The 21,923-nt window shown below is 39.2% G+C and overlaps 1 protein-coding gene across 4 annotated transcripts in view; it reads right to left on the reverse strand.

The window, feature by feature from the left end:
* Nucleotides 1–5,893: 5,893 nt before the first annotated feature.
* SLC10A7 (solute carrier family 10 member 7) overlaps nt 5,894–21,923 on the reverse strand; it is a 139,519-nt gene continuing 123,489 nt past the window's right edge. For 2 of the 4 annotated variants that reach the window (XM_014254822.2, XM_005525597.3), the window contains 2 exons: nt 12,765–12,910; nt 5,894–9,547 (listed from right to left, as the gene is read on the reverse strand). In XM_014254822.2, the coding sequence (XP_014110297.1) occupies nt 9,503–9,547; nt 12,765–12,910 (191 nt within the window). In that variant the 3' untranslated portion in view covers nt 5,894–9,502. Of the gene's footprint in view, nt 9,548–9,944; nt 10,123–12,764; nt 12,911–14,915; nt 14,982–21,923 lie in introns of those variants that run through there. The other 2 variants (XM_088056753.1, XM_088056754.1) reach the window with 2 other exon arrangements.

Here is a 21,923-nt window from a genome sequence, read left to right on the forward strand (position 1 = left end):
CAAAATGATGGTTACCTGATATGTCAGTGCCAACTGAGCATCTGCCATCATTTCTTATTATGGGAAATGTAGGCCCCATGTGTTTACACTTCTTGAAACTGTCAATCTCTTTCAAGGAGTTGGCAAAAGGTTTGCATTTGCATTGGTTTTACTTATCTGAGTTGTTTTCCTATTCTTATGATCACCCTTTTTCTCTGTGAGAGTTGAATTTCTGGTATAGTAATATCCATCCACATAAAAATGAAGGCTCAACACATTTCAAAAGGGAGAATAATTTAATCATTGATGAACGTGCAATATTCTGAGTAAGTCTTAAAACCACCAGAGGTCACACATGGGTTTCTTCCTTCCCCTTTTCCTCTTCCAGCATTTTTTTAAAATTTGTTTGTTTGTTTGCCTGTGCAGCTGGATTTTTGATACAACAAGGTAGCTAAACTTCATGTGTGGAAGATACTGAAAAATAACTGCATTCAATGTTTGAACAGACCTAGTGATTCTAAATAAATATTTTCCTGTGAAAATTAATGCTGTGCCCAGAATATGAAATGATGCTGGTTTGCACAACTCGGCAAATTTGTAATGTATCATTTTAATGGCAAACAGGAGAAATTAAAAGTATGTGGGTGTTCTTTTGTTATTGTTTTAGGAGATTTTCCGTTGGTTGGTGGTTTTTTTTTCTTTTAAGATGGATATGGCAGTCAACACATTTGGAGAAATATCATACAATGTTAGTTGAGTTATGTCAGCTAGAACTACAACTTCTGCTGGCATAAAGGTCATATATAAAGTTTTCTTTTGGGTGACGATGCTGAACAGATGAATATCTGAATGGGATATATGTCTCATGCTGATTTGAAAATTACTAGAGGAATACAGACTTAGGATAAACTACATTGTTCCTGCCTTCTAATTTCAGCCTGTAGCAGCATCCTCTGTGTGTGGGTACAAACTGGTATATAGGACAGATGTTAGGTACCTATTAATATTTGTAAATTCATACAGTTTTGTGGTACTATGTCTTGCAATTAGTTGACACGTTTCAACTCTAAATCAATTCCCAAACAACAACCAAAGAATAATCAAGGGTACTTAAAAACTAGTTGGAAGTAATTGATCAGACTCTTACATTATATTAGGAAAAAATCAAAGACATAATGGAATGTGTGCTGCAGAAGCACCAGTGACTGCACCAAGTAAGCTCAAATCAACAAAAAGCTAATTAAGTAAACTTAAAAATTACCTACAATGTATTCTTGAAAGATAAGGGGAGCACAAAGTATCTACAACTTCCAGAACAGAGGTAACTGAAACAGTGGAAGATGTTGGAATATTCCAGGACCTGATCAGGGCCCTGGGCCATGACTGACAGACACACAGACACAAAGGGTGTCCAAGTTAAAGATGTTCAAATCCACTGTCAGCTCTGGCTTCTCAGGACACTTGGGGTACTCCATAATACTGAGGAAGGAGAAATAACTGAGCCACTCATTAACACAAACCAGTTACCTCCCGTCTCCAGGTGTGGTGGAATTTCTCTAGAAACTAGGAATCCACATTTATCAAGAATCCAGGCCTGCCAGCCCTCTCATTTTCCAAACTGCAAAAAAACAAACAATAATAAGGCCCAGGACAACCATCAGTCCAAATTTTTCACTTCAAGTCAAAGGACTGATTTGACTTTTGATTTTTAAAAGACAACTATCATGGCTTTTAAGCAATAATCTGTAGAAGAGACGAATAGCACACTTAGGATCTTCATGATTTATTTGGCAAAGCCTATTAGTTCTTTCTGGAGAAAATTAATAATAATTCTCATCTATTTGTCAGTGGGAATTTAATGTAGGCTAAAAAGTCACTGAGAGTTTTCTTCAGATGGAACTCTGCTCAAAACAGAACAAAAAAGATGAGTTTGAGAAAAATGCTTAATAAAGTCTTCTTTAAATGAAAATTACTCAAGACTTGACTGTTAATCAAAAGAACATTACTTACCTTACTCAGCACCACTGTATCAGAATCTGGCAGCAAGTTTTTAAAAGGAACCCTTTTCTCTTTCTTATACCGTCATAATTTATAACAGCTGAATTATTGGCTATAAATACTCTTTTCTTTCTACTAATGTATTATGCTTCTGGGATTGTTCAGAGCAAATATTTTGTTACTAAGAGAATAAGCTCCTAAATTCAGGCTTCTGGAAAAAAAAAATTAAAACACATTCAAAGTAGCAGCTATTCAAAGAATATCACTGTGCCATCTTAACAGACTAAATTTTATTTTCACTAATATTAAAAAATATTGAAATTTGTAACTAAATTTATTTTCTGAACAAAGGAAGCTGCTGCTTGCCATAAACTGGAGCATATTTATGCATATACCAAAATTAAAGGTTCATATTCATTTCAAATATAAAAATTCAAATGGGATTTAGCAGAGGGAGTTTGCTGTTGAAAGCAGAGAGTTAGATAAGCAAAATACATTCCTAAAAATATGCAAAGTATCAAGTTATAGAACATAAAAGATAATGGTGTAATATATATCATGATACACATGGAGTTTTTCTACACATACTACGCACCTTACTTTAAAACAACACAAAAAAACCCTACCAAAAAATATTCTGTAAAACTAATACCAGCAAGATTTGAATTTTGCTGGGTTTTTTTGAAAATGCCCTGACAGATTCTTAATATGAGATGGTTTGGAACACTGATATGTGACAGTGTAGCTATATACAGCTCTTTATGCCTTCTATAATCAGAGAGGTTACACGTTAGTGTTTTGTGTCACAACTAGGAGTTACCTGATCGCAAACATGATACGAGTCGGGCTCCACTGACTGCAGCGCTTCTGTTCTCTTCCCTGACTCACACAAAATCTCATGTATCACAATTCCCCTGTTTTTACACCTGGAGAGGCCCAGGGAGGAAGTTTGTGAGCACAGGATGGCGCAGTACTGTGGGATGTGGCTCTGGCTCCGGGAGAGAGCAACGCAGGATGCTCACAGCCAGCCAGGCTGGAAAGATACAGGCTTCTCACATTAACACTCTGTGAGCTGCAGCAGAGTTACCAGATTAGCTGGCTCAAATTGTGTCATGAACTTATTTTTAGCATGCTATTATGCCTCTGGGATATATTTTATTTATGAGGGAATTTGACTTAAACAGATGTTGTAGCTGTTTTCTGAAAAAGGGCTTTATGCAACTTGCTGTGAGGAACCTGAAAGACTGTATGTTTTGGGGACGGGGCAGAGTGAATGTGTGAGGCAAACATAGTAGTCCTGAGCCGCTTCTGGGAAATCAATTTTCCAAACAGACACCTAAAATAGATAAAAAAGGGGTTTCTTTTCAATTTTTATAAAGAAAAATAGAAGTTCTCCCAACATTTCTCTTAATTTGAAGCAGCATTATGAAACAGAAAAAGCAGGAATTTGCTGGATAGCTTGGCAAAATATGTCAACAGCAGTATGGGATTGCCCAAAGAAGTGACAGTGACTCTAATGGATCCAGCAGTGAGCTACAGGTAAGCATTATGTGGGTGTTCCCTCCCGGGGGAGCTGCAAGTCCTAACAAAGAACACAAGAACTGTAATTTGCATGGGTTAAGTTGTTCAGTCTCAGCACAAAAAACGGAGTTCTGCTTCCCCAAGCATCATCTTGGAAGGCTGCCCTGGTTTCCTGGCTACAGGACAGGGTCTCTAAGAGAGCTTAGAGAACAGATGAGAGCATCATCTTCGTGATGACACCAGGTTCAGTTAGGGACAGCTAACTGGGAAAAGCTAAAATAAAAAAAAAAAAAAAAAAAAAAAAAAAAGGGAAAAAGACATTTTATCACTTACTTAGCAGTGTTGACAAGAAGTGGCAAAACTACACAGGGAAGGCACCAGGAAATAAAACAATTTTGTGACATCTTGGGTATGGGCTGTGCAGCAGACAAAGGATAGAAACAGGGAAGGACTGCAGTCACAATGCTAAGGAACAGAGGGAGCACAGAATTGCAAAAGCTTTTGTCAATAGGATTTCATACCCAATTATTGTCACAGGACTCTCAAATTTTATTTCCTGCATTTCTCCTGGCAGAAGGCCAGTTCTCACATGACCTCCATAATTTTTTAATCCTATCAATGAAATTGTCTTTCCTTCAAGGAAGCCCATTTTCTTCCCTTTCAAGACAGCTGATTTTCCCTAGAAGTTACAATTGTTTTGTAAGAAAACTGACCATGAATTGTAAGTTTTCTCTTACAGAGATGAACCAGCACCAGCATGCCAACATTTGCAAGTCTTTGATTTTGTGATTATTATACTAGATGTAGCCCTCCCACACAGGATGCCACACAGAGGCTTTTTTTCCTTTTTCTTACCTGGGTGTCAAATGGTTGTGCCAGGTGGCAGTTTTGAACACAGGCAAAGAGCAGATGAGACACACCAGCACGGGATCCTTAGGAGATGCTCGGCCTCTTCCGTAGGCTGTAGCTGCTGGGTATGGACTGCTCCTAATCTCACACCTGCTTCTGGCTGGGGCTAGCAACACAGTCAAAGCTCATCTGAACCTCCCAGGCAGCCTAAGAATTCACAGATTATTTTGTTGCTTAACAAATCCATGTGTTTCTTATCAGCTCAGCAGGGCTCTTTTCTGCATAATAATTCCAAATAATTCCTTTGATTTATCTGCCCTCCCTGTCCCTGACTGTGGTCAGAAGGGTAGGTGGCAGGGAGCAAAGCCTGATTCAGCAGCTGCTATTGCTCATTTTCTTGTCACTCCATAGGTCACTGGCTGGCAGAAATCTCTGTGGAAATGCATCTAAAAATATTTCGAAAACTTGGCCTCCACTGATGAGAAAATTAAGTGGTGACTCATGCTCCCATCAGCTCCAGACTTGATTACTGCAATTTGATGGACTGAGAAGCTGATGCTCCACCGAGACTGCAATTTGCTTAGGGGAGCAGCTGAAAGGCCTCACTGGCATTCCTTGTTTCCAACACATCTCTCTTGTCCTTTTAATCACCAATAAATTTAATTTCACTTCTCAATGAAGATCTCACTCTCCACCTTTCTTGGCAAGAGGAACAATCCAGAGGCTGCTTTCATGACCTATGCTGCAGCTTTAGATGCCAGCACAAAGCAGACCTGCCTGGAGCAATGCCTCCAACCTGCATTTCCCAGCATAGCTTTCTCTAGTCCTGCACAGTCCATGCAACTCCAGAAGATTCCTTCCCATCCTGCAGGTGTTCCCTGTAGAATGGGAATTTTACAGGAACAGGCAGAAGCCGCAGTCTAATGATCATGAGCAACAATGTGAATGTTGAAGCAAGAAAATGGCAGAGGAGACCACATCCCTCTCCTGACATTGTTCTGACAGGATGCTGTAAGTTTTGGTCTGGGAGACTGGGGCTACGGGCTACCCCCTGCATCCTTCCCCCCCCCCCCCCCAAAAATAGGGACAAAAGAGATTTGGTTTGTAAGATGCTGGAAAGGGCAGGCCATCAAATCTAAAGTAAAATACTCTTCATTTACTCTCATCATGTGCTACATTATCCCCGAGCTTTGTTAGAACGATGGCAGGGCTCTTCAAACAGCTTCCCTGGGGAGACTGCTCTGCAGCTTAACAACCTTGCACTGGAGATGTGCAAGTGTAACCAAGGGCAGAATTTAGTCTCTTGTCTATTTAACGTGTTTGCGAGGGACTGCCTGTGTTCCTGGCACTTTATAATAATAGTAATATAAATGCATTTGGATTATAACCAAATGGAGAAACTATGATTTAGCCCTTTACTGTGTTGTAATTCCCAAATGCATCAACATCTATTTAAGTGCAAAACAGTCTACAGTTTACAAATACAAAGCTGCGATTGTCTGCTGTAAGGGTTCTCTATGAGATTATGATTCAATACAAAACACAATTCAGTGTCTGAAATTTCATTTTTAATGGCACAATAACATCAAAAAAAGTAGCTCTTTCTCCATGTGCAGTCTTGCAAAAACAAAAAATGTATCCCAGGGACTTGGTCCTTTCTAGTCATTTCTACATATATAGCTGCTCATCTCTTATGCACGTATGCACTCACACATAAATCAATGTGCTTGCAGACAGACCATATTTCATCTTGCCTTCCAACCTCCCGCTGTCAAGATATTTCCACAGAAAAATGTACACAAATAAAACTAACAGCTCCTTTTTCCCTGACTGCCGGAGTAATGTAGGGGACTACTTCTGTAAAGCCAAGCTCCTTCTGCTCTGCGAACAAGCACAAGTGCAGCTTCTGCTGAGACTGCCTTTCTACCACATAACCTGTTCACACTAACTAAAGGATCAATGAGAAAAAACAACACAACCACATCTTTGATTTTAACTACATTAAAATCGCTTATCTTGGTAAGTTACTGCAGTCATCAAAAGCTTTTCAAATTAATGCACAGAAATGGAAATAAAATGTTTGAGTAACTCAACACAAAGTGCTAACATTGCCTATGACCTCTGAAGTGCTGTTTCATTGTTTGTGTGGGTTTTTTTTCCTCTGCTATCATTAGATGGGATTACAGAGATGCAGAAATAGGAAACCTTGATGATCAAGAAAATCTTCATGTTGTAACACGGGCGAAAGTTCTCATTTGCCATCAGTTTTGTCTAATTATGTTTAATATCAGTTAAATTTAAAGACAAGTTGAAAAGATTCACAACTGTTCTAAGTCTTTACTGAAAACCTGGTTCAGTTCAATGCATTAATTTTCAATTGATTACAACTAGCAGTGTTTTGAGGACTTTCTTTCCCCAAGTTCATAAAGTATTTTCAGACAGTTAATGGGCTTTTTTAAAAAAAACAAAAATGCAAACAATTTAAAAGCCCACCCACAAAAGAATATAACAGATAACAGAGGTAAAAATGTGACCTAGAGGATAAATAATTTTATCTTGTTTTCCTTTTAACAAAATTGAATTCAAAACCATTCTGTTTATTAAAGACATATAACAAGTCATAAAACAAATATCTTAACAGTCTTAACAGAGTTGATGTGCACAATTCAGTTTCATTAAGTATGGATTTAAAATATGTATTTCAGTTTAGCTTGATATTCTCTTTAGACCAACACCTCCAACACTCATACACGATATTTAAGCTGCCCCAAAGCAATCAACAAGGACTTTGTAAAGACTAACAAAACTACATTGTAAAACAGTTTGAAATACTTTTATGGAAAAAAAAAAGCCCCAAAAAACAAAGGATGTGTTCAATGGAATCTAAGCAAGTTGTTGGAAGTACTGAAAGACAGAGATTCAGTACACAGAGGTAGCTCAGTAAGGGTACTTGCAGTGTTCTGACTATTTAGCATTGACACAACCACAGTCAGCTACTGTCTGCTTGAACTCTTCTTATGTACTTTAAAATGGGAACACTGCTTCTGGGCCTGTTGTCTCACCATTCAAAACCAACAGCAAGAGTCACTGATTTCAGTGGGATTGGGATTAAGTCTTTATATTTTCTGAAAATTCAGGTTTATGGAAGTAGAACAAAAAGAAACCATCCTGAGTTTGGAAGCAGTCCCCTGCTGCAAGCAGGGTTTTTAAACCCAGATGAATTTTTTCCCATATGGAACCAGTTACCACTTAGAATGCTTAAGGAAGTGGAATCTTGAATTTGGCCCAGGAACTCTCCAGTTCCTCTCAGGCTTTTTGGTGGATCTACCTGTGCTATCCAGGGATGCACTGATCAAACTTGCGAGCTCACTGCCCATGGGAAGAGAGCAGAGCCCTGGTGACATGGCCAGTGGACAGTGTCCCTCAGCCTCCTCACCTACTCAGCAGGGAGAGCTTGATCCCCCTCTAGGGAAGGAAAGAATTCAGCATGTGCCACCTCCCTACCTTTGTCACGTGGTCCTTTTATTGGTGTGCCAGGTCTGAACAGGGTGATGCTATCAGCTCCCCATAGTTTCTCATACTGATGGCAACAGGGAGTGGCCATCAGGTAAAGCACCGAGGATTGGTACCACATTACTTTTTGCCTGTTGTTCACAGGACTGGAAGTAACAGACTAGGTAAACTAAGCAGGTTTGTTTTTTTTTAAATAAGGCAAAAGGATATTAATTTCACATGCCTATTATCACACAGAAGATCTTCAGCTTGTGTAAAGGCTTACAGACTTATCAGAGCTCTGATAATCTATATTTGCTAAAGACTTGTTAGGTGTTTGTGCTCAGCCACACCTTTAGTTGCAGTGTTAACCATGACACACACGGAAGCTCTGCATTTATACCATTGACCTATTCCTTTCCTTACTTAATATTTTAATGCACAATTGCCAGCACAGTTTTTTGCAGATGGGCACACCTCCCAGTCTGGACTAGAGCATGTTTCTGAAATCTTCATCTTCCAGACCAGATGTCAGCGCTGGCTGCATGTTTAAATATATGCCTGCATTCCTTTCTCTTCAACACCTAGAAATAGTATCTTGTATTCTTTTTTTTATATAAGTTTATTAGAAAGAGTAATATTATTTTTAAAAAGTCATGATTGATTGTCAAATGAGCTAAGCTAGAGTTTCTGTTACTATAAAGATCCTTTTAATTAGCAGAAAAAAAAAAAATTGTCAACTTTCTTGTCCTCACAAGCTACTATTCATTACCAATGCTGCAATAGAGAAAACATAGCTTGGCTTACTACAATAAAGGCTCTGATTCATCATCCTAAATTCTCTGTGCAGGTCTCTGTGCATTGCATAGGGGGAAGGAACAGAAAAAAAAAGAAAACCAAAAATCTGTGTTCTTCAGGGGTAAATTATAAAAAGATCTCCTAGCTGCAAACACAAATACTTCACTCATAACCCAAGCACCAGACCATTTCTTTGAAGAAGCTTATGAGGCATTTAAGATATACAATGGCACAATATCATACAATGGAATTAAAAGAATTTTCTTGAGAAACCATTAACTTTGAAGGAATGTCTAGACAACTGTGTCAACAAATGCAAATAATTCATGCTTTTCAGCTTCTATCCATTGGATGGCCCCATGCTGAGTATACACAAACTCAGAAGAAAAAGGCATGTCACAGTCATATGACTAGGGAGTGTAACAGAGTCACACAAAAATTCAAGTCAATCTCAGACAAAAACCTTCAGAAAGCTCTTCCCCAGGATAAGCCACCAGTGGGATAGGCTTCTGGTCATTTTGGCTAGTTTAAAACAGAGCTGGTGCACCCTGGCTTCAAAGCAGGGGCAATGGAAGAACCAGCTGTCAGTCATGACCATTTACTCGGTTAGAAAAATAAAGGACTCCAAAATACTGTACAACCTCTTGCAGCAACCAACAAAGTGGCTTCTGAAAACAATGCTTTTGCCAAAAATGCATCTGTAAGGCACTTAACAGGTATCTTTTAATATATATATAGATATATATATGTATAAAAAAATAAAATATGCACTGAAGCAACATTCACAAAACCCAGCTGTGTCAATTGTCCATGTGTACAGTATAGTACATATATACATTCACTGTGACACAGGCCATCTCCACAATTATACCTTCACGGGTGCTTTGGGCTGCCTGGTTAGTTTCAGTGCCTGTGAACAGGAAATGAAAAAGTCACTTTTTTGTACCCTTAAAAGACAAGCAACAGCACAGGGTAAGATTCTCATTTTATAAGGGGCAACAAAACACTGTACTTCTGAGAGGCTGAGAGAAGAGTCAGCATGCAAGTGACAGGCTGTGGGTTCTGAGATGATGTTTTTGTCTCTAATGGCCCATCACAACCTCCACTTACACACAGAAACCACCAGGACCATGGCTACAGTGCCAGTGAAGGAAGCAGAGATGGGTCTCAGATGCCTTTTAGAAAGCGACTATTTGGACCCCACTCAAACCACTCATGGCACAGATAGAAGAGCTTCAGACCCACTTAAGGAAAGACAGAGAAGAATTCTTTATACAGAATTTGTGCCAACACCTTTGCGTCCCCAGCTTCCTTCCACATGGCTCAGTCTGCTCAGAGGATAATCACTGCTGCAGTGGTGGATGTCATGCACCTCTGATGTTTACACCTTCCTTTGTGAGAAAAGGTAAGGATAAGCCAAAGTCCATCAGTCCAGAGGTGATCTTATGCCAGGGGACACCTGGTATCTTTGTAGCTCTGTTGTTGCTGAGGAAGAAAGAAATCCCTTTCTATTTTGACAGCAGGGTCCAGCTCTGTGTTCCTCACAGGGCTGGCCAGTTATGGTAGCTGAGCTATTTATTCAGTGTGTGACAGAAGTTCAACTCAGTGCTCATGCTTCCAGTTTGGCAGGAAGCAGCCTCTCTAACTAGGGAGAGAAATGTGATAGGCTTAAGAAGGCATTAGGTTTTCAGCTGCTCCTGTACAGCAGTGTGGTCACTGGGAAGGATGCTGGCTGTTGGTGTGCTCGGAAGCAAAAAAAGCTCCGTGCCTTCTTACAGAGAAATTAGCAAATTCCAGAAATTTGTAACCTGTGTTTTACCAAATTCTTTTGGGTGAAGAGCCCTGACAGACTGGCATTTGTCTGACTTCCCGTTTCCAGCAGGTTGGCTAAACAAGCAATTTTCAGTCTGAGAGACACCTGATGGGGCTTCTTATTGTAGATATTAACCTTTAATATTGCACATCTAAAGCTTGTAAGCACTGCTTGAAAATCACTCCAGCACAAATGTAAACCCTTAAAAAACCCCCAAACCTTTAAAAATAAATGGGCTATATTCCCCTCAGAAACACCAGCATTTAACAATTGTTAAATCCAGCCCTTTGAGATTAGTCTTTTGGATATTATTCAGCAAGAGACTTCGGAGAGAGAGACATCATTCCACACTTTGTTTGGGGAAACAATTTTTTAACTTTGTAGTTTGGCAGATTCTGCTGCCATATTTACAAAGTAGAAATACCTTAGTGTAGATGAACCTCTAAATATTTAAATTCAATTTCATACAACTCGATCACATGTACTATCATAATTAAGTAAGAATGTCACTGCAGTTGAGTACTGTGACTGGATAACTGCCTCCCCCTGCAAGAGAGATGCCAAAATGAAGCCAAGGTGTTTGTAGAAAATAAACATCAAGGGTGATGATGACATGTTTATTTTCAAAGCAGGAGACCATTATCCAGTCACAACATTCACTTCTATTATACTTATTGCAACTGTACCAGACCCAACCTCATTGATTTTTTTCAAAGAGTAATTAAAATAACATTTGTGAATAATACAGAAGACCAACTAAAGAAACTGCTGCAACAGAACAACAATCCCCCAAAGTGGTTCTACAGTGGCATTACAGTCTGCTTAGCACAGGAGGTTTATTTGATGCTTAATGAATAAGAAACTAGTGCTGGTGAACTGTAAATCTCTCCAGTACTGATTGACTGTTCTGATGCTTTGTTTAAAGGCTGTTTTAACTTGCAGCAGCTGACAGCAGCCCCTAAAGGCCATTACTGCCCTGAGAATCAGAGAGGTCTGGATGAGCTCCAGCCCCACTCCTGAGATGCTGTAGAGAAGTCAGCATTGCAGGGATTGTTCTGTCACCAGCAGCATTAACTTTAGGCTATCTTTCTACAGGAATAACATGGAATTTTCTTTATACCACCTGTAAAGTCTCCTGATAATTTCTGATTGAAAGAAAAACCATGATTTTCAGACTGATAGGTAACTGCCACTGCATTCTCAGATTTTCATTTTCAGATATTCAGACCAGTATATATTAACAAGGTCTGATTTCTGAACACAGTTTCTGAAAACTGAGAGTTTTCCTGCTTTTTTACAGTTCAGGTAGCACATGAGAAGCACTGTTTTGGGGAATTTTAGCATTCAAGACAGCAAGGTTACTTTAGTGGTGTGAAGCTGTAAAATGACAATCACTAGGTTTTGCTGAAAATTATAAAGGTGAGTGTTATCAATAAAGTAGATTTCTCCACAGCTAAGTGGAAAATGCAGGGTGCTGATGGAGCTGGGCTCAGCTCAGTAGGTCTCAGCCATCACTGAAAATGGCTGCCAAAGGTTGCTTCAGTTGCTGCAGCTTTTTATCTTTATTATTTCAGAACATTAAAAGACAGCATTAAAGTCGATTTCATGGACTAGCTTTTTGCAGGGTTATTCTGAGAACCTGACTAAAACCACAAAAATTATTTCACATAGATCACAGAATGGCTGTCAGGTATTGATACCTTCAGTTTTGTACTGAAATAAACATAATTTGAATCAGTGATGTTGATTCCAAACCCTCTAGGTTATAGTCTATAATCCTACAAAGTAACCCCATGCCTTAATTTTGGCATGAAATGGGATGCCCCAGACTGCTGTGAACTCCTTGTTATTGTAAAGGGTGACCCAAGTGGTGGGGGGGAAGGGGAAAAAAGTTTTCAGCCTGCTTCAATCCAGTTCAGAAAGTGTCCTTATTTTACCTCATTTCCCCAGCTCACATGCCAGCCAACACATCTTTGTCACTTCTCCATAAAGGAGATCCAAAGCTGTGATTATTAGTCAGCTAATGGATGGAGACATTCTTATAGCATAATTTGAATGAATTTGTAATTTGAATTAACTGTAGAGGCCTAACTTCATGCTTTGAACTTTTTCATAGTCTTTTCAATCCCCATTTCAAGTGGGATAAAGTTCTGCACTTTTAATTTGATACTGCTGTGATTATCACTGTTACAGAGAAAGCAAGGAAATAGAAAAATCCCTACCATAGAAGGAACCCCAGGAGTTTAGGACATGTTTAGGTATTTTTCCCCTCACAATACACTTGCCATTATAAATCAAATCCAGCAATTCTTACCTTTTGCCTAGAAACCATCCAGGATTTTATCGTTGGTACCAACAGACTGCCAAGAAGGATCTGAGCAGGGTGATAGATGAGCAAAGGGACGGAAATTAAGGACAAGTGTTCATAACCTGCAAATACTATCTTCAGCATGGGAATCCCTGCAGGCAGAAAAACAGGAGACAGACTCTCACCTCAGACTTTGAGCTCCAGATAAAAGTAAACTATTTTATGTTGCACTGACATTTCACAAAAAAAAAAAAAAAAATCCCCAAAATCCCAAAATGAACTGAAATGTTTTATATATTAAATCAAATCCAAACGAGCAAGAACATTAAAACAAAAAATACATGGCAGAGAAAGTTCTGTGGCAGAAGGGAGGAGTAGGGAATGTCATAAAAGATCTTTTCTAATTACGGTAATATAGCAGTAAATAAAAACTGCTGCTGAAGACTTGATATACAATGCTAGAGCATGACTGTTCAGTTGCTGAGCACAGTTCTGAGCTGCTTTTTCTGAACTACTTCCTCACACTGGGCTGTTCTGTATTCACATCCAATCTCCATCCATGTCCTCCATCCATCTATCCATCCAACCTGCTCAACTCCTGCTTGTAACCTTTGCAACCTTTCTTTGGTCTGTTCACCACTGGAGGAGGGCCATGATTTGCTTGTACATTCCCTCCAGTTGGTGAGCATCCAAATGAGAGCCTTCCCTGCTTTGACTGATCCATGCGACAGAAAAGGTTTAGTCAGCTGAGTGAGCAATATGAAGTGATCCTGCCCACTAAGAGTTAGGCAGCAGCTGGAGTACAGAAGTTGCTGGATGCTGGAAGAAGTGTGCTAAGACCTAGAGACGGGCCATTTTTCCTATGAGCTGGAATTTGGAGTCAACAACAGTGCTAATTCTATCAGACATCTCTGTGCACAATCTTCCCACTTGATGATGTGATATGTAAAACAAAGTTTCATTCCCTTCTGCAGAAATGAAACCAATTATGCCTACTTTGAGCATTAGTGCCCAAAATTATGTTTAAATCTTGGAACTTTGCTACCATACTCCACAAAGTACAGGTGTGGGCAAAACCTGCAACCAGCTCTGTCTTGCCTGACTGGATATTTGCACAGCTGCCAACAAGAGCAACTGCAATTCCTCAGGAGCCTCCCGAGAATGCACTTTATTTTCTCTCATCTTAAATGCCACTCTAGGAATCCTCTGCCAGCATCAATCTTGAAGTGAAACAGACTACACACACTGTTTTCACAGAGCTCATCTGAGTGTCTCATAGAATCATAGAGTGGTTTGGGTTGGAAAGGACCTCAAAGACCATCTTGTTCCAGGCCCAGCCACAGGGACACCTTCCAGCAGACCAGGTTGCTCCAATCCCCATACAACGTGGCTCTGCCTTGTCTCCTTTCTCAAAACACATTTGTGCCACATACCCTCTATTTCCCCAGGAGGAGATGTTTCAGATCTGCCAGAGCTATCATATTTATGGAAACTTTTCTATCTTGGATAAACTCCCATTCTCAACACCATTTCAGGTTTCCTTTATTAAGCTGATGCCTCCCTATGTGAGCAAACAGCTTATTTGTTGAATATTACCACTTCCACACTACCAGTGTCCCACTATTGCTGACATGTGTCTAGGCTTGCTAAAATCTTCACTATGTTTCCACAGCACCACCATTATTATTATTATTATTATTATTATTATTATTATTATTATTATTATTATTATTATCTTCATCACCTCACACCACTAAAAATCTCATGCTTATGCTAGTAGCCTTTACCTACGTGTATATGTCCAGGGATGGATTAAATCAAATAAATAAAAGCTTCCATGCTTTATTTCAGTATTACAATTACCTTCAAAACAACATCATGGACCTATCCCACAATTGCTTATTATTAACAGTAATTTCTGGGTCATGGGAATAAATACTATTTAGATAGAAATTAAATAGGCATTTGCATTATATTAAGGCATGTAATTCACCTCAAATGCCCATCATACTGCTTCTGTAAACAAATAAAGGTTTTATTGCCTGTTTCCACATCTCAAATTGACCCTTGTGGGTCCTCTTCTATTTTCTAATCATGGAAAAACACACTAGAGTCCCAAGCTATGCACATACTGTATTTCTGTTTGTAAGACAGTACCTGGTGTTTTGGTAGTGCAATTTCATCCACAGATCCAAAAACATTTTAGAAAGCTGAAGAGGGCTCCTACAGAGAATCAGAAACACTACAATGACTAGCCTAAGATCACACAGAAACTAATGGCAGAGATGTGAACAGAATGCATCCAAAGTGACTGAGACATGCTTTAGATAACTGTACATTTTCTGAAAGAAATATAAGAAATTCCAGCCTAAAAGGTAAATTCTCTAGAGGAAAACTATTTCTGTAAACTAGGAAGAGAAAATTAAAGTTGTCAAATATAAATACAAAATACTATAATTAGCATGACAATATAATTAGATCACTGGTAGAAAGAGGTTCTTAATTCACAGCTTGTTTAAATACATGTCACAACAACAGGTTCCTGGAAGCTACTAATGTGCAATTAGAGTTCCTATTATTTACCAGGAAATGCTAACTGGTAAAAAGAAGAAGTAATAATCATTTTTGCAGGTAAGGACTAGTCTAATGGAAAGAAAAAAACCCCAACCTTGTTGTCTTTTGGTTGTGCTTTCTGATCTTTATACTTCTAACTTTGCCAGTCTTCAATTCTCTCCATCCCCATAGATCCCCATAGTGTAGTCACAAATGCTTGTGTCAGTAACATTACCACAAAGCTAAGCAGAATGAGTTTTATTTATTTTAAAAAATGCCATCTAAACTTTTTAGTAGTAATGTGTAGTAGCTGCAAGCATCAGTATGACTTTATATGACATATAAAACCCATGCAAATATCTAATTAGGAAAACCATTCTCTAATAGTTACTTTTACTTCTTTTAAAATGAAGCACAAAAACAACTACATTTTTCTCATATATATATGTATATAAATATACATATATAAACACTTGGGAAAAAAACAAACACTGAAGGCTCATGCCACAAACACCCATTCATGCTGCTGTCATTTATGGAGTTAAAAGCTTCCAGCAATCTGGTTCATCTCTCTGCCACAGACCCTCACTCACTAAATATCATGAGACCTGAATAACAAAGTTCTCTTCTTGCTTTGGCACTAAGTTGGTCAGCTTCGCTCAAAGTGGGGGTTTAACAAGCTTCCCATCCTCCTCCAAAGAAAGGAGTGGGATGAGACAGCAGCACCCCACCTAACTAGGGCTACAGAGAGCTTCAGCAGAAGGGAGAAAAAACAAAGATTGTTCTACAGGCAGCCCTTTCAAACAAAATCATTGGTATTTCCAGCTTTTACCCCAAATTTCCCTCTTCCCCTTTGTTTGGGTATGTTTCTCCTACCAGTGATCCCCCATGTTCCCATCTTCCTCCTTGCTCTTTGGCCCTGGTATTCAGAGGCTCTTTTTCTCTTTGTATTTTCTCCCTTCCTCCTTTTCCCTCTGCCACTCCCATGCTTCCAACCTGCAAGGATTTGTTTCCCAAGACCTTTGATTCTATTAATTGCAGAAATGTAAGTTTTGTGTAAAATCACTCAGCTGCACTAAGGGCAGGGGCACCAACATCACTATCCCACTCCAGCTGAGAGAAGAAGACGGGCCTGTGACCCTGTTTCAGTTTTCTCTCTTTTTGTGTCCTCACTTGGCTCTTTTTTTCCACATTGAGCACTTTGAAATCTGAGGAAAGCAAAGGAAACACTGTTAATCCATGACCTTCAACAGAAGCAGGGAAGAGTGAGAGAACTGCTCTTGAAGCCCAGTTTAGGTAAGCCCTCTTTGCTCTCCTTCGCTCCAGGGTGTTCCAGTTTGGCTCCAAAAAAGGTTATCAGCCCTGGCCAGAGGCCACTGCTTCTCTAATAACCTGCTCAACTGAAAACTACTTAATCCTTCCTCCAGTTTGCACCCACTATAGCCTCCCACATCCTCCCTTTTCCCCTTTGCTACTTTCACATTTCCTAAAAGGCCCATGAAAATATTATGCTGCACTTCACTACATTTAGTTAACTGTAAAATAATAATAATAAAAAACCCTAAAAGATTTGAAGGTATTTTTAAGATAATTTAAATATAGGACTCTTTTCATCTAGCTATCACTGCAGTAATATAAATGAAGCAAATTAATTTTAATGCTCCAAGGTACTGATTCTGTGTCACTGTCACTGACAGGATCCAACTAGACTTTATGAGATGGCATTTGACTTTATGGAAGTGAGCACTATGCACGCATTTACAATTTTACAGGGACTTTAAGCTGTCATGCTGAAAAATGTTTATAAAACATTAATCAAAAAATGCCTCTTTAATACAATGCATTGTCTGAAAGATGTTAGAAGGCACATATTGTAAATGGATTCTTTTTCTGACTAAAGTAATTTCTACCAAAAGCCTTTCCCCACTGCTATACAAGTACACAGTGTGGAGAGATAAAGAGCACTTTCTCAGCACATTACTACCTGATCCAAACACTTGGGAAATCACTAATGTACAGCATGCCATATTTCCATGTCACACATGACACATTTGTCTAAAATTACCCAACAGAGTTTGACATTGCAGTACATTCCTTAGCAGAGCTTTCAACTGACATCTGCCAAGTAAGAACTTCAAGTAGGAGCTTTCTTCTTCTAACAAGCAAGTAAGAGTTTTCTTTCATCCTATACCCATGACGGAAATGATAAAACAGTAAGTACTGGAAATCAGAGGTTTTTTCTATTTTAATCTGTTTATTTTATGCTTGCTGGATGTGTAAGCTCCCCTTAAAGCACTGTTTCATCATTTGCTGATCTCTATCACATTGCAATGGGTTCAGAGAACTTAATAGAGCATTTTTATTACCACCAAAACACAGGCCATTATCTCTCACACCCAAAGCAGAATTATTGCTAGTGCTCTACTTCCATACTTCACTGTATAGGTTTTTTCCCTTCAATGTCTTCATAACAAACAATTTATCCTAAACCTTTACTGCCTACATTACTGAAACACATTCCACATCACAAAACACTGCAGCATTTCTTCTCAGGAAAAGATATTTGGGGCAAAACAAAGAGGTCATCCTAGGGCTATGGAACCATCAGGCATTCACAAATTAGAATGCCAAAGAACCCTCACAAAGAGAGAGTGCAAACAGTTGGAAGAAAAGCTTTAGCCTCTGAATTTTCACCTCTCTCTTGTACTTGCCAATGCATTTCAGAACACTCAATTGCCACAATCTTGAAGTGTAATACACAGAATGAATCAAGTGTATGATGGTAGCTTCTCTGATGCTCTCTATGCTACACTCATTCTGAAGGATCCTCTCAGAGATTGATGTGAAAAGAACATTATTGGTCAAACAGCTATTTATTTTTTCATCTGAGAAAAGGCCTGTAAAGAGGGGCATATATTGATTGCACTGAACCTCTCCCAAGCTGCCAGAGCAGGGGGGTTCTGAATTCATGCTGCCAAGACAGTGCCAAATGAGCACCTGAAATTTGACTGCCAAGTTTCAGAACAGCTCTGCGTGGACCCCAGTGACTGTGTGGTGGGAAGGGCTGGTAAGGTTCAGGCAGAGCCTGATTTAGAGAATTAGAGAAGAGTTGTTCATGCAGAGAGTGGCCAGAACAGCAAGATACTGCCCATCTTACTTGAAAACTTTCTTAAGAGTTTCCCTGTTTCTTCCCAGGCAAATCATTGCTGTGGTTAGTTTTGAGGAGACAGAAGGTCACCCACTGTGCCTGTCCTCAATGAAGCCTAACCAGGGATAGATGTTTCTTGCCCTCGTTCAGACTGTGCTATGACATACTGAGATCACCATAGAAGAAGATGTTTTTGACAAATTAACTGGATTCTTTTTTCTACATCCATGCCCTCTCCAAAGCACAACCTGAATTCAAGTTAAATGCTTTTCCCTAAGGACCAGTTTCTTTCAGGTATGGGAACAGCTAAATGATACCTGACAACCTCTAACAATGCAAATATTTGTTTGCTACTGAGTATTCCCATTCCAGCTAAAGAAAGCACCTTCCAATGTAATAAGAAATCACATTACATTGCAGAGAGAATTGTGCCCTTTTGCCCACATACATACTGTATGAAGACTTATGTCTAAAACATTCTCAGGGGAAAAAAGGACAATTTTTTTTTCAGTATGTTTTCATATTTCAGGTCAGTGACAAGTGTGATGGAAAGCAAAAACCAGGCTCATGGAGTGGTAAAAACAAACATCTGAGGTGGGGATTACACAAGGGACTGTGGGATGTTAGGAGACTCTGGAAGGACTGCAGGAGAAAACTACAAAATGGAGGCTGTCCTCGCTCAGTTTGGAGGTGTGGACCCTAATCTTTAAAAATATTTCCCTCTCTTTGGGAAAGAACAATCCCCCTGCATTACATTAAATGATTTACCACTTGCCAGGACTAGAATTACGGGCAAGGCTCTGCCCTTAATCAGTGATGTGGCCACATACTGGCCATACAGTTCTGCTGGGATGCAAGAATTTATACTATAAGAGACTAGACTGGTCTAATATTTAAGTAAAGGAGGAAGGGGAAGAGAAATTAATGAGAAAGAGGATTTTCCTTTTGCTGTAACTCCAACAAGAATTTAAAAAAAGAAGAAAACCTAATATGCTTTGAATGCTTTTGTTCATTCTTTTTCTTCAGGAAAATGCCCCTCTATAGTCATACAGAAATCAGTAATTCAAGTGCAATGTGAGTACAGTTACCATGGAACAGCATATCTTCATACTCTCAAAGTTTTAAGGAAATAAATCTGCAAAAGCAGGGAGGAAGAGAAAGAAAGTACTGTTTGTCTGTTTCTGGGGTTTCAATGGATGCACTCAGACTGGAAATGAAGTTTAATGAACACCATAGGCAATCTTACCAACTGCTAACAATGAAACTTTTAACATTAAAAACTGAAGACTGGTGCCTGAGACTCCAGAACACCTCCACCTGGCTGACAATATGGTGGTAGGAATTAGTTAACAGGGAATTCAGCAATTATTTGAACCACCATAAATCATTTTTCATGTGACTTATTCTTAATTTGGCTCCACAATGTGGATGTACCAACGCTGTAAGCCTGCATTCACACTTCAGTGCTTTTTTTATTGCTTGGATATCAGGTCACTCTTTATACACACACCCTACTCAAAGCATGGGCAGCAAATTGATAATGAATTACAAATTTGCTATCAATAATGAAGCTACAAAGCTAAAAATAATAGAATTTTAAACCCTTTTTAGCGGTTTAGTACAGGAAACCTACGAATGAAAGGAATTCTGGACAAAGAGATGGACAAGGAACCTAAACCCACAAAGCTGAGATTTAATTAATTTCATTATTTCCTTGAAAACTACTGCCCTTCCACACACAGCTGAGGTTAAGATTTCACAGTATTCAAGTTTTGATTATATAGATTTATCTACACATACTATTAAAAAAAACCCATTAAAAACGTTTTATAGTTGCTCTTATTGTATTTGTAAACACAGGCAGGAAAGGTTTATGCTCCAACCTGTTTCATTCTATCTTTTCATCAGATTTTTTTAAAGCTTTTCTCAACCTGTAACCTTGATGCAAAGAAAAACATGATACACAAATTAATTATAAATAGTAAACCAGGAAAACTCTTCTTTTCATAAAGGAAAAATCTACAATTTTTCCTTTATTCATCTAATTTCTGTAGCCAAGAAAAGAATGAAGCCAGAAAACCTTACTGCTCCACTTGAGAAAGCATTTTGAGAAAAGCAGCTCCCTACACCTTGAAATCCTATGGGATACCATCTCCTGTTCTAAAACTCCATGACACTTGCAGTGGTCATGGCAGCTTTTAGAGATGGATCCCTGTTCCAGACTCCCAAACTATTCTGCAATAGGAGATTTTTAGATTTCGCTGCTGCTGTTGATTTCTCACATCTCTGCACCCACGGCTTTAGAAGTGTCTGGAGTCAGCAGCTCAGACTGGCTGCCAGAAGGTGCACTGAGAGCAGCAAATGTAGATACAACTCTCTCAGGGAGACTCAACATCATCTTCAATAGTCACCAGCTTTCGTATGGGTGACACTTGTAGCCTCTGCCAGCTTGAGGTAGAAAAAACAAAACTTGAGTCATGTCCAAACATGGATCTTCCCAAGGGTAACCTGTCAGCTGTCTGCTGAATATAATGTAGTCTCTTAAAGTAGATAAATTAACTGTTTTAGGTGGGGAGGGAGAGCTCCTGTGTCATTATCATTTTACAGTTGGATATGTGTGTTTACTTTTTTTTATTTCATTATAAAGAGGTATGAGCTTGCTGTCATTAAAACCCTGCAATCTGGTTTTTAGTGTCTGATCCAATTACGTGTGCTCCTGGAAAGACACACAACCAAATAAATAATTGGAGAGGTGCAACTCTGAAATGACAATTGTTATTCATCGATCTCTTTCTGCAAGTTGAGATTGAGAGATGTAAACTTCAAGTGAATGAGATCTCCTGGGTGAGATTCTTCAGTTCAAACACAGTAAACAACTGTTGTCCTCTGATGCACATTTTAGTACTGCTGCAGGCAAACTTTCTAAATATTAATAAAAAACCTATACAGATGAAAAGGAAGCCCTGGGAGCTGGTACAGAATTTCTTGCACACATTCTAGGTCTAATCAAAGAAACATATGTTTCAGGTCAGAAAGGAAAGGAGATTCCCTAATTTGCTGTAGTACTGCCCCTTTTGGAATCACAGAGGTCAAAATTTACTAAACTGCAACAGATAAATGTAATAGACTGTGATACTTGTGGTTAAAAAAACCAAAGGAGAGCCAGGTATTCTGTGCCCAAAAGCCACATAACTCACTGGATTATGCCATTTATTCTGTCAGACTGGCCTGCCAGCACATTTCTCTCTGCAAAGTTCAGACCCAGGGATGCTCTGCTCTGAAGGAGGCAAACAGGGGCCAGTCACATATGAGTAACGAGAGAAAATAAGAAAGACCCTCTGGCAGGGATGATCCCAGTGACCACAGCCTACCCAAAACTGCCAGTTTGACTTCCTGTGAAGACAATCCCCCCATGTGAGGGATGGTGTAAGTATTGCAGAAATGCTTTCATGGGTGAGATAGCA

Source organism: Pseudopodoces humilis, chromosome 6 (genome assembly GCF_049639895.1).
Source record: "Pseudopodoces humilis isolate 2021_Gansu_Grassland_sample_001 chromosome 6, ASM4963989v1, whole genome shotgun sequence".
Taxonomy (NCBI): Eukaryota; Metazoa; Chordata; class Aves; order Passeriformes; family Paridae; genus Pseudopodoces; species Pseudopodoces humilis.